At 43.5% G+C, this 13,414-nt stretch overlaps 1 protein-coding gene across 1 annotated transcript; it reads right to left on the reverse strand.

Moving 5' to 3' along the window:
• Positions 1-3,714: 3,714 nt before the first annotated feature.
• Positions 3,715-12,721, reverse strand: LOC132465086 (creatine kinase U-type, mitochondrial-like). The gene is made up of 9 exons (XM_060061809.1): positions 12,377-12,721; positions 10,752-10,950; positions 10,105-10,200; positions 9,345-9,566; positions 9,066-9,151; positions 7,689-7,812; positions 7,014-7,148; positions 5,942-6,067; positions 3,715-5,054 (listed from the first exon to the last, which is right to left on the reverse strand). Exons 1-9 carry the CDS (start codon positions 12,523-12,525, stop codon positions 4,944-4,946), a joined length of 1,248 nt encoding a protein of 415 aa, XP_059917792.1. The 5' UTR covers positions 12,526-12,721; the 3' UTR covers positions 3,715-4,943.
• Positions 12,722-13,414: the final 693 nt, after the last annotated feature.

Genomic DNA, 13,414 nt, shown 5'->3' on the forward strand with positions numbered 1-13,414 from the left:
GACTCAATGAATGTGTGACGAAGCTCTCACCTAATTGTGGGTATAAGCCTACTTATTAATTAACTATGTACTAACTATGTTTTTCACACGGTAAAGAGGTAGACCTTCAACACATGGCTTGGCGGCTCCAAGTGACACAGTTCTAACGCTGCTGAAAAAATGAAGGAACAAGTAATCCTGGTTTTACGCTAGTGGGTGTAACCTAATTAACTGGTGTCCGGTTGTGTGTCGTTTACAAAGTAGGAGGGTTCTTATTTGCTGACCTGATAATACCTAAAAGTGAGATGTCATATGATACTCTAAAAGATAACAATCGTTTTGTTAAGGAGGCCTACAGCTACATGACCACCCTATGCATTATATGATGTAGGCCTGTAGGTTATTCATGGAAAATGTTCACATGTTATATACATTATTGAAAGAATGGTGTAGCCTACATTGTACTTATAACGTCAAAGATATGGCTGCTTAACATTTATTTGTATTTATTTATAAATTATTTGTCAGGGACAGTACTTTAATCGACATTTTAGTTTACATTTAAACGTAGAGTTAGCAACAATTTACAAAAAAACATATACCATAAATTAACTTTGGACCTAGGGTTTGGCCCCGGCATAGGCCAAAACAACCAATAGAAAATCGACTACACTGGCTAATAAGCAAACAGCGGCTACACATAGGTTGAAATCTTGTTCCTCTGTTTGATCTGTTCTTTAAAACGAAATTCACGTTTAATTATTTATCCAGAATTCAAAGTAAATGTACCACTTTATTAGAATGTCCTTCCTGCCCTCTATTATGTGTGATATTAGGTTACCTAAACTCTAGGCCTATTTTAGTGCATTGGATTTTTAGCGTAAAAAATACAGAATCAGTATTCAACGAATTAGTGAAATATATGAATGAATTAATCATTGTTGCAGTAAGATGGGTCAACCACTAGAGGGCGCGCTCTCTCGATGATACATGCACCAGTTGTCATTGAAAATACGCTGTCAAACAGCTGTCGTCAGTGATCGAAATTGTAGTCAGGAGCAGGAATACAACAGTGAAGGTTGCAAATATTGCCTATATTGTATATCTTAGTTGTGATGAATCTGCAATTTGTTTCCTTAAATGCAAAATAATAAATTTAAACGAATGCAGTGCATGCCACCGCTGCCACCCCCCCACCTCCCTCATAACGTGCCTGGAAGAGATCCGGAGCTGGTTGAGCAGGAACTTCCTGAAACTCAATGGAAACAAGACCGAGGCCCTGCTCATCGGATCCAAATCCACCCTCACTAAATCACAACACACCCCAGCTCCACTCATAATCATCGATGGATTCCCAGTAGGCCTACCCTTCTCCTCCAAAGTCAAGAGCCTCGGCGTCATCCTGGACAACACCCTCTCATTCGCACACCATATTCACAACATCACCCGGACTGCATTCTTCCACCTCCGCAACATCGCCAGACTCCGCCCATCACTGACCCAATCCAGCACTGAAATCCTAGTTCACTAATTTGTCACATCACGCATAGACTACTGCAACGCCCTCCTCACCGGACTCCCCACCAAACTCATCAACAGACTGCAGATCATTCAGAACTCAGCCGCCCGGATCATCACCCGCACCAAATCATCTGACCACATCACCCCTGTCCTCATCCAACTTCACTGGCTCCCAGTACACTACCGTATCCAATACAAAACCCTACTCCTCACCTACAAAGCTCTCCACAACCTAGCCCCCAGTTACCTCTGCGACCTCCTCCAAGAATACACTCCCTCCCGCTCCCTCCGCTCAACCTCTGCTGGACTACTATGTATCCCCACATCACGACTCACTACAATGGGTGCCCGGTCATTCAGCTGTTCAGCACCCAGGCTCTGGAACTCCCTCCCCCCACACATAAAACAGTCAGACACCATTACAACCTTCAAGTCACAACTCAAAACTCACCTGTTCAAACTCGCACACAACGTCTAACTGATCACTGTTTTGATTGTTTGTTTGTTTTGTTTTGTCTTGTTTTTGTTTTATTTATTTTTTATTTATTATGTTTATTTATTTATTTATTCTTTCCACAATGTCTTGTTTTTTTTAAACGATTTATGATGACTATGCTCTGTAAGGTGACCTTGGGTGTCTTGAAAGGCGCCTCTAAATTAAATGTATTATTATTATTATTCACTGTAAAAGCGTCTTTGGGTGTCTAGAAAAGCGCTACATAAATTAAATCCATTATTATTATTATTATTATGCCACTGCGAAAAGATATGGTCATTAACAGCAGCACAAATTATTTGGAGAAAAGCCCTTCATGTTTGTTTCCTAAATTGAAGCACACGACTGTAATTTTGAATGGTCAACTGTATGAATGGTCAACTTTGAATGTTACCCTTGGCCAAGACCTTGGGTTGGCAGCTGATCCTTTTAATCTCATAAGAGCTGCCCTCCAGACTGGCTCCTGCTTACAGTAAAGCTAAAGAGGAAGTCCAAAACATACTGAAATGATTAAGAGCCAGATTCAATGTAGCCTGGAAAACTATGACTAGGGTGTGACTGTTTCTTAGTGTTCCATAACAATGCTGTTATGGCTTTTTTAGTGTTTTAACTGATCCCATTTGTTTTGTGACATATATATGTCAGGCAAAACCTTTGTTTATTAGCCTGTGCATGTTTGAGATGGGGGGTCTTTCCTTTGTGTGTGTGTGTGTGTGTGTGTGTGTGTGTGTGTGTGTGTGTGTGTGTGTGTGTGTATGTGTGTGTGTGTGTGTGCGTGTTTGTTTGTGCGTATGTGTGCCCCAGATTTGAGCGTTATTCTCGGAGCCCCTTCAGTCTTGAGTTGGAGTCCCTGTTTCCTCGGTGAGATGGTTGTCATGGTAACCCAGTCTTCCACTTTCCGTGCCAGAGAACTGAGGTTCACATTATTAGATGCATCGGACGCACTTTTGGAATCTGACAAAAATTCACTGTGCATTCATCTGGGAAAGAAAAATATAATATAATATAATAATAATATGATAATGATAATGATAATATAATAATAATAATATAACATTATATATATAATAATATAATATATATAATATATATAATATGGAGAGATTTGAAAGAGAACAAGGGAGATAAACAGATGGAACAAGATGTGATTTAGAGGAAGAGAGAAGGGCGGTGGTGATGGTGGTGGAGGTCCCCTTCACATCTCAGCTGTGTGTTTCATCTCAACACTGAAGGCCCTGTTGTGAATGTACTACAGTATAGACAACAACACAGTCATTGTGACGGGAGACATGCTGTCTCAGAGCATGCACGTGTCACCAGATTGGGTTTCATTTAAAGCAAACTGCTGGTTTCTTTGTACAGCAATACAGTTACACATGTCCGTATTTTTTCAAATGCATACATATTCACCAGAACAGTGAATTGGGTTTTGGTCAAACATTTTATAATGATCCTGCTACAATAGGACCTTTTTGGGAAATGTCATTATAGTAGAGTCTTGCTATAGTTCTTGTTTAATATTGTCACAATACATCGCCTATGCTTACTTATCACAAACAGGCTGCCGGGCCTTAATATCCATGGTTACAGCAGTCCACTCTGACTTTCAAGTTTGGCCTTAGTAAATCCGGGCAAAGTCCACTCAGAAACAAATAGCGGTAACAAGTTAAGGAATCATTTAAGGAAACATTGCGACAAAAGGAAAGCTAGGACAACTGTACTGCTAAATAGATGGTTTCTTTAATAAAACAGGCTACATTAAGACATTCAATGGTTGAGGTGAAATGATATTGCTTCCTTAGCATATAGTGAGTCCAACCCAGTAAGCTTGACTTCATTTGTTTTAAAATGACTACTTTTTAAGACCCAGTTGTTGTTGTTGTTGTTGTTGTCAATGTTAATGTTGTTATTGTTGTTGTTAGAGCATTGCTAAACCTCCCGGTTGACCCTGAGTCTTAGTGGTCGCTCAGTCCAGATCGACCTAGGATGGTAACAAAAAACACACACACACACACTCCACACAATGGAGATCAGCGAACAAATGGTTTAAAGGTGCTATAGGTAAGATTCAAGAGCTCTAATTTGAGTGTAATTTGTAAGAAATGCCATCGCCATCTGTCAGCTGTCACTGAGTTAAGTGCATTGTGAGAATATCTGTTCTGGTTGGCTCCATGCCTGCCTCTCTTCCCTGCGAGATGGAATCCATCTTGCCAGTGAACTGCAAGCATGTCTGCAACACAACACATTCCTGACGAGCTGGCTGTCGCCTTGCATGGTTGACTCTGCCGTCGGTGTGTCAATGTGTGTATTAACCGATGTAAGTCGCTTTGGATAAAAGCGTCTGCTAAATGCCCTAATTGTCATTGTACCCTGCCCTCTCTCTTTAAAGAACGGTCAAATCGTACCTACAGCAGCTTTAACTATACAATCACAATGTTATAGATGTCTTCAGATTTAAGTTAAGAATGTCCAGTTAATACCGGGCATTGAATAACACACAAAGTATAGATCATGCTTGAGGAGAGATTATAGGCAACTGGGGGGGGCACACAAAGCTGATTCTGAATGTATGAATGGTTGCCAAGACAAAAGTAGTCTGGTGCGCTCCGTTGGAAGCATGGCTGTATATTAATAATACACTATATATATAATGATAGACTGTATATATATTTAGATATAACATAATCTAGATTATATTACAGAGGGGTGTACAATGCAGATATCAGCCAGGAATATAGGTAGACACCATGACTGCTGCAGGCATGGTGGAATATCTATGGGCGCAAACCGGGAGCATCTGTGCATGTATGTGTCCGGCCCAGGGGGGTTATGGGGAGGGGTTGTTTGGGGAAGGGGGGGGGGGTTATGGGGAGGGGTTGTTTGGGGAAGGGGGGGGGGGTTATGGGGAGGGGTTGTTTGGGGAAGGGGAGAAGGAGGGGGGGGGGGTCTAGTTCCCTTTGGGTGGTGCAGGCACTTTGATATCTTGGCCCTTCTCCAGTTTCTTCTCACACTCGATTAAGTAGTTGACCCCATCAACTACTGTCTGCACCAGCTGGACCTGAGGGGCACACAGTAACACAACGTGAGGTTTGATGAGGCTTCGCCATGTCTAAGGGTTCATGGTCTCTGACCAATAGTGTGAGCGGCAGAAAGGGGACAACCTTGCCCTGTCCCTCATGGCATGCTCAATAAGAATGGAAAACAACTCGAGGCTTGATTCACAGCGTCAGTAATCAATTTGATTTCATTTGGCCAAACGGTCTCTTATCCCTCTATTGTGGAACTCTTCAGCGCTCTCTTCCCGTCTCTGACTGAGAGAGGGCAGAGCAGAGGACTACTGGGATGTCTGTAGGTATTTTAAACTGTGAACCTAAAGTGATGATGTTCAAGAGAGGGGTCGGCCGGCCAGCATTATTATATGGCCCCAGTGTTGCCAAATTGGGCCAGATTTCCAACCAAATCTGGCAACCCTGGCTGCAGTGGCATCCAGGGTTGCCAGATTCGGTTGGAAATCTGGCCCAATCTGGCAACACTATTTGGCCCCAGATCATTTGAAAATGTTTTGCCACATCTTTAGGGTCTGGGCTTTGGCGGCTGGTTCTTAATAAGTGACTGTTGTTCCCCGGGGCCGGTAGGGAGGGCCATGATAAGCCGCAAAGAACTTGCAATGTAGATATTTTTTTGGTTCTGCAAGTAAATGCTAGCAACCGTGTGATAATACGGTAACCTCGTGTGATCGTCTTATATTTGTTATTTAATGTTGCTGGAGGAGTGGATCTGTAACCGATGATTACAACACAATTATTTTGTACTGTTGTTTTTCAGCCTGCGTGTGTGTGTGTCTGTGTGTGTGTGCATGCATGCACATGCTAACACACACGCCTGATGTGTGTGCGTGCGTGCGTGTGTGTGTGTGCGTGTGTGTGTGTGTGTGTGTGTGTGTACCTCAGACTGTCCCAGTCTGTCCAGGTTGGAGATGTCGAAGGTGCTCCCCACTGCAGCGGTGTCCACTCCTCCTGTCCCACGCTTCTGCAGACGCAGGTTGTCCAGGATTTTGCTAAAGCGAGGATCCTGGGACAAATAAAAACAGGCAGTTTGAAATCCACTGTAACACTCAAACAAATACCCTTTAAAACCAATTATCGAAAATCCTTGATAATAATTAGAGATAGTAAAATCGCTGCCCCAAAAAATTTCATACGCTAACTTTTAGTCATTTTGTACTTTTTTTCAGATTCTGGCCAAATGCTTGAAGTTGATGAAGATCTTGCCCCATCTACATAAAAAAAGGCTGTTCTGGCACAGAGAAAGAACTTGAAAGAGAAGGTAGGTGACTGTGTCATTTAAGAAGGACAATCTGCTTTCTCCATCAATGCAATAACCTAGAACTCAATCCCTACAGAATTCCGAGACTCCACCTCTCTTAGCAGTTTTATAGAACCATTAACGTCTGGCTCCAGAAAGCCTCTAGTCAAAAATAAAGTAGAAAATACTACTTTTACTATATTACCTTTTCAATTTCCTTTAAAAGCATTTTATCATATTGTATTGCATATTCATCTTATATGATTGCATCCCTGCCAAATGACCACAGATGTTAACAAGTGTGAAGCAAATTTTGGTGCCATGTGTATTGTTCAAGGACCCTGACAAATACACAATAAGTTAACGATGCAAATTTAGTGCATCGTCGGCGTTGTGCACGTCCCTGCATGTTTGTGTGTGTGTGTGTGCGTGTCCCTGCATGTTTGTGTGTGTGTGTGTGCGTGTCCCTGCATGTTTGTGTGTGTGTGTGTGTGCGTGTCCCTGCATGTTTGTGTGTGCGTGTGTGTGTGTGTGTGTGTGTGTGTGTGTGTGTGTGTGTGCGCATGTCCCTGCATGTTTGTGTGTGTGTGTGTGGGTGTGTGTGTGTGTGTGTGTGTGTGTGTGTGTGTGTGTGTGTGTGTGTGTGTGTGTGTGTGTGTGTGTGTGTGTGTGTGTGTGTGTGTGTGTGTGTGTGTGTGTGGGGGGGGGGGACCTTGCTGAGCCGTGGTAGGTTGACGTGGACCCCAGCGCGGAGCCCGGTGCCCAGGTTGGAGGGGCAGGTGAGGATGTAGCCCAGCTTCTCGTTCCACATGAACTCCCAGCCCTTCTCCTGGATCATCCTCTCCACCTGGCAGGAAAGCACACAGGAACCACAGAGAAAGGAAGAAGAAGTTGATGTTAATATAAATGGCCCTGTGCGTCTGTGAATCATTTATTCATTTGATTTTGCAAACCATATACCTGTAGTCTGTGTAGAATAGAGGTATGTTTAGTGATTTATTGCGAGTCAAAGTTGAATGAAATAACGTTTAAAAGAAATACATTGTGCTCAAACACACTAAACTTTCCTTGGAACACACATACATTATCTCAAACTCTGTGTGTGTGTGTGTGTGTGTGTGTGTGTGTGTGTGTGTGTGTGTGTGTGTGTGTGTGTGTGTGTGTGTGTGTGTGTGTGTGTGTGTGTGTGTGTGTGTGTGTGTGTGTGTGTGTGTGTGTGTGTGTGGGTGTAGGCTTGGGTTTGGGTGTGTGTGTGCACTTGCGTATGTTTATGTGCGTTTTTGTCTGGCATTATAGCATGTGTCCCTTTGATGCAGATACCTGGAGGACAAACGCACACACACACACACCCACACACACACACACACAAACTTGCACACAGACTCACCTCTTTGAGGCCCCTGCAGAATCTATCAAACACCCTCTTCATGTTCCCTCCCTTCTCCATGGAGATGACCCTAGTGTGATCCTCCTCATTGATCCACACCAGGAACGTCTTCTCGTTGTTGTGCCTGCAGAAGAGCACCGCATGAAACTGGCTCAGCACTCGGTTTTATTCCATTGCAAAGAGAGTCCAAATTATAATATATATGTGCTGTAAGTAATCAAATACTACAATCGAGACAATTATACAGTCACATTCAGCCGAAACGGACACGAAATTTGACATTTTGAAGCACCAAAGAAATGTCAAATTGCCCTTGCTGTGTGCCCAGTATTATTGAGGAAGGAGATTATTGATGAAGGATTTGTTATTCAAAGGATTTTGTTTACTCTTCGCTGATGGAATTCTTCAGATCAATATCTGGTCAGAAAATACTATCCAGCTACACTTACATTATATATTACGTTCGAGAATATCAGCTTAACTGTTCTTGACACCAAGAGCCTCAGACTGATAGTCAATAGGTCAACATGACAGATCAAATGGACCTTGTTGGTTCCTACAACAACTGATTGATTAAGATTATGTCTGCAAAGTTTATCTTTAAAAGCAGACATGTTTCGAGGTGTACACTAACTATGGTTTAGTGCAGCTTCTCCAACATGCTTAGCACTCCAGGGGATTTGCTTTCTCCATTCAGTAAGTGTGAGATAAGTATGCAAAAGCAGGGCGGGGGAAACCTTTAGTCAATTAACTGGTTTGTCAGTGATTCAATCGCTTATTTTTCTGTTTCTCTTCAGGGTAAGAAAGGAGTGACAAAGGAAACGGGTTTGTGTGCAAAGGAAGAAAGCAACTACTTGATATTTGAAAGTTAAAAACAAAACTGGGCGGCTGGATTAGAACGGCCTGAAAAAATAGACGGGCACCGAGGGGAGGGAGAGAGACAGAGACCGGGAGAAACAGAGTTCCAGAGGGCGAGATATGGATGAAAGACGATTCAATGTACCTGTAAGGCGATATGAACAAAGTGAGAGAGAGACAGAGAAGGGGAAACAGAGAGAGGGAGCGAGAGACAAAAGGAGAGAGAGAGAGAGAGAGAGAGAGAGAGAGAGAGAGAGAGAGAGAGAGAGAGAGAGAGAGAGAAAATAAAAGAGAGAGAGAGAGAAGTTGAATTATTCAAAAGGAGAGTCTGACATTGCCTAAGTGAAGGAAGGAAGTCTGGTGGTGATTGATCCGGGCCCCGAGGTACCGTTGGGGTATATGTGTCTGGGAGCCCAACGCTGACAAGGCAGCCTCTGTCTCCTGCCAGCCGCCCTCTCTTTCTATCCATCTATCGTTTCGATCGCTTGCGACTATTCTGAAAGTTGAAAGTGCTCTTACCAGATCCCACGGGCATCTGGCCAATCGCGCGCCATTCCCGCGCAGGTCAGCAGGGGGGACACGGGCTTGTCAAACAGGAAGTGATCCTGGGACACACACGGACACACACAGGAATTAAAAACAAATAGGTCCACCTGAACTGGCCTTGCGTCTTCGTTGCGCCCATGTATTATTACATGTTGATGGCCATATGGTTCAGTAAGTCCAGCGTAATAAGTCTCCTATATATATATTTATATTATACATGAGGAGGTGAGCGAGCGGCTCGGCTGAACTCACGTCGATGAGCTGCTGCTGCTCCGCGTCCGTCATCTGGGTGAGGCTGTAGTACTTCCCGGCCAGGTCCCCGCTGAGGCCGGCCAGGGCGTCTACCGTCACCCGCTCCACCTCCCGCCGCTCGGCCCGGGTGCAGGCGGGGGGCAGGCTCAGCCCCCGGATGCTGCGGCCCGTCCGCACGCGGGACGACAGCACGTAGCGCTCGTCAAACCGGCCCGAATGGAGCTGTTGGGGGGGAAAGGGGTTTTCTTCCTTGTTTGTTTTTTGATAATAATGGGGAGGTTTGTGTCAGGATCTCTGGTTCCGTTACTTCATTTGGTGCACATGTTGCGTTAACCTAGGGCTGTGCATTTAATTGAATTTTGATCTCGATTTCGATTCTGTGGTCAAACGATCTCCAAAATAATAGAATCAAGTTGAAACTATTGGTTATATTCATTAAATGTTTTATAGAAATTGCAAAAATGAACAGCTGGATACATTTTTGTACATTATCTTTGTGTATTCTTTTAAGGGGGAATTTGAAAGTACTCAGTTACAAAGTCTTTTTTTGGAAAGAAATGCTGAATAAATGCATCATCAAACTCAAAAAGAATCGTTTGAATATTCGTCATTTCAATATTGACCAAAAATTATCGTTTTCCATAATCGAGCAGCCTCCACAAAAATATGAAAGATTGTTTATCCCCATTGCAAAGTAGGAGTTGTGGTATTGTCGGGAGTGGCCATGTGAGCGATGGTGTGAGTTCCAGCTCCAAGGTACCTTGCTTGAGTCCAGGTCGGTCGGGTGGGTCATTGTACGACAGTCGTAGCCATTGTGCCTCTCTCTGATGATGGGATCCAACAGGTCAGCAAATACCTGAAACCACAATTTTGTTTTTATTTTTTGACATTGCTTTCGTATGACATATGACTTATTAGAAAGTGTTAACAGTCTTACAATATATAATATTCCTTCAATAATGCTGAAATAGTGTAATTGTGTGAACCTTATGAAACATACTTAGAAAGACCCTCGTAAAAAAATTAACAATGGTACGCCCTCCCGCCTATGAATAACTGCAGTGCTCATTAAATCCCCATACATCTGAAGCCTTAAGAATTAAGGAAATGAGGTTCCAGGCTATGAGCGGCTCTAATGGGTCTAAAAACAGCCCTCTCTCTGGCGTACATGTCCTGGATCTAAAACTCGACAGGGAGTCCGAAATGAGACGAATCGGAGAGGGAATCTTTTCTTTTAACAATGAGGCAGCAAGATCAAGTTAACGACCAACTATCAGAATACATGTGCTCACTCAAGCCCAGCTCTGGTGAAACACTGGCTTGCTGAACTTGGCCGAAATTATGCAACTGCCAATCAATGACCACGACGAAGTGGCCAGATGACTTGGTCAATAATAGAGCTCTGACCTCATAGGTCTCCTCGTCTCCGGCCACCATGCCCACGGTCTTGATGAAGGGGTGGCCTGGGTTGTCCACCCCGGTCTGGATGGCCTGGTCCAGGGTGTAGCCGTTGGGAGTGGACTTATCACACAGCTTGGCGTAGATGGCCGGCGTCAGGTGACTGGCCATGCAATTGTTGTGCTGGCGGAGGTCCGGGTACTCGGCACTAGATTAGACACGCCGAGCCAGATAACAGGGTTACTTAGGTGATGCTGCTGACGGCCGTGGTGTGGGGTAAGAACCAGTATGTGGTTTACCAGCACGTACCGGCGGTGGCAAGCAGCAGGAGAGGTAAACATCATCTGCAAATACAATGGCCTGAGCTTTTTGTCCCTATGTTGTTACATATGGACATCTGTTTTGTTGTTGGTTTTTTCACATTTTGAATAGTTTACTATTCAAGGTGGGTGAGGAAGGGGGGGGGGGGGGGAGGGAAAAACACACTGCACAGTGCGCACTTTGAGGACAATTGCACACACTATATAAAGTATGACTCATAGCTGTCAGATCATCAGTAAGACAGCCCCCATTCATCCACAATGCTGCCATGAAAGGTTGTATTTAGAGATAGCAGACCATGTCGCACCAGTGCTGCTCTGGCTTTGTTTGCAGAAAGTTAAAAAAAATGTAAATCAAAATTTAAAAAATGGTTTGTGAGGTGCTAAATTTGTTAAGGTGGTGGAGGATGTAGTCCAATAGATCATTCTCCCCTGCACTGATCATTATTCCATAGGCCTTCTACTATAACCTTTGTCGGTCAACCCTAATCTAGCTAAATGTAGCAGCAGGTGAGTTCAAAAATTTGTTTATTTTGTAAAACAAGGGAAATTACTAATTTTCAAATACTATGGATGCAGGTAGCTGATGCTCTATAAATCCCCCGGACTGTTCACTGTGTCTGTAGCTTAGCTTGTGCTGTTAGCTATAGAGTTCAATGTCATCGAAATGTCGTCTAGGAGGATGAACACTAGTGCAATATAATTGATGTAATATAGGCCTACTGCTCCTACAGAAATATTAAAAAGTGCTGTTCCCTGGCAGGCTATCGATGTTTGGGTTATTTATAATGCAACGTGATTAACCTGTTGGGTGTGTTTTATTGAACATGACCCATCCTCCAGTTATCTCTATCATTAAACAACTATCGGATATCGCCTTGCCGTGACCAACGGCACGTAGGCATGCACCTCCATTGGCCAACAAAGAGAAGATCGTAGTAAAAACATGATCTTCCTGAGTGCATTGATTGCTGCGGATCTGCGGATAATCTACCATGTAGGAATAAATAATTCTCACATGACTGACATAGGTTATCCCATATCTGCACCTCCATCATTTACAAGAATTAGCACAACCATAATGATTTCCATGACTGGTGGGGGCAAGTGCATAGATTTGCTTCATGCAGTCTATGACAAAGGTGAGGCTGTCAAATGAAGGACAATGCGTGATTCCATTTTTTGTGGATTATAATTATGTTGTTAATACCAATGGTCTACGTTAGCCTATAAGAACCGTTTTGAAGACGGGCTATCAATGACCTGCCAACAAATAAAAACAGGAGAGTCAGGTGATGGTGAACGGCGGGGTACCTGGCTGGGTACGTTCTTCGTACGTGCGCACTGGCGGTGACATGTTCCCGGCGGAGCAAAACGGCCCCGGTTATAGATCCAGCACCGACCAAGGACAGGATGCCAACATTGCGTTTGGACGACAGGATTCGGTAGAAGTTGCTTGCCATCTTGCCCTCCGTTTGCAAAGCCCAAGAATGAGAAAGCCTACAGGTCAATGCTAGCCTCTTTGGTGTCTCTGTGTGTGTATATTGCTCTATGGTGTGTGTGATGCTCTATGGTGTGTGACTCTTCTTATGGAATGAATCTGAGAAAGGCTGGAGGAGGCGCGCGTGATGTGAATGCCGAAGGACGCTCGCAACACACACACACACACACACACACACACACACACACACACACACACACACACACACACACACACACACACACACACACACACACACACACACACACACACACACACACTTAATAATGCGATACGCCTACAAGACATGGGTTGGTCCGCATAGTTTTTTATAACCTTAAAAGGGACAGGCCCTACGTTTTATTTTTAATGAAAATACCAATATGACGTTGATTTGATATATCGGTTAATATCAAACGCAATATTCGTTTTGATTTGGCGCTCTAGATTGTTCACGATGGAATTAGAATAAATTTTGTTACGTCGATATTTTTTGCGTCAAATACCAAGCAAATATCAAATTGACGCATCGCTGCGCACCATAACCTTGTGGCGGGATTCATTCTACAAGGCGCCAATGAACCAAATTGTTAACGTCTATATGCTATCTTTCTAAAATATTATCAATTATCGTAGCCATGATGAGTGATGAATAATAACGGTGATTAATTATCTAATTTATTATATAGCAACCAATTCTAACATGTCCAGAACAGTACAAATATAACAAACGCAATCTATCGCTGTCATTTCAAGACAGTAGGCTACAAGACCGAGGCTTTTGTTTGCAATAGGCCTACAAATAGTCCATCAAAAAGGGGCAGGTTCGAAACTAATTGCTTAAAATAACACTTGTTGCAGATGAGGCTGAG

This window comes from Gadus macrocephalus, chromosome 9 (assembly GCF_031168955.1).
Source record: "Gadus macrocephalus chromosome 9, ASM3116895v1".
Taxonomy (NCBI): domain Eukaryota; kingdom Metazoa; phylum Chordata; class Actinopteri; order Gadiformes; family Gadidae; genus Gadus; species Gadus macrocephalus.

Excerpts from the sequence above, each read along its gene's own strand:
- LOC132465086 (XM_060061809.1), bottom strand. The coding sequence starts at position 12,525 with ATGGCAAGCAACTTCTACCGAATCCTGTCGTCCAAACGCAATGTTGGC. Across the intron at positions 10,201-10,751 it reads GAGACGAGGAGACCTATGAG|GTATTTGCTGACCTGTTGGA; the intron begins GTCAGAGCTCTA and ends TTGTGGTTTCAG. Across the intron at positions 7,813-9,065 it reads CCAGATGCCCGTGGGATCTG|GCACAACAACGAGAAGACGT; the intron begins GTAAGAGCACTT and ends GCTCTTCTGCAG.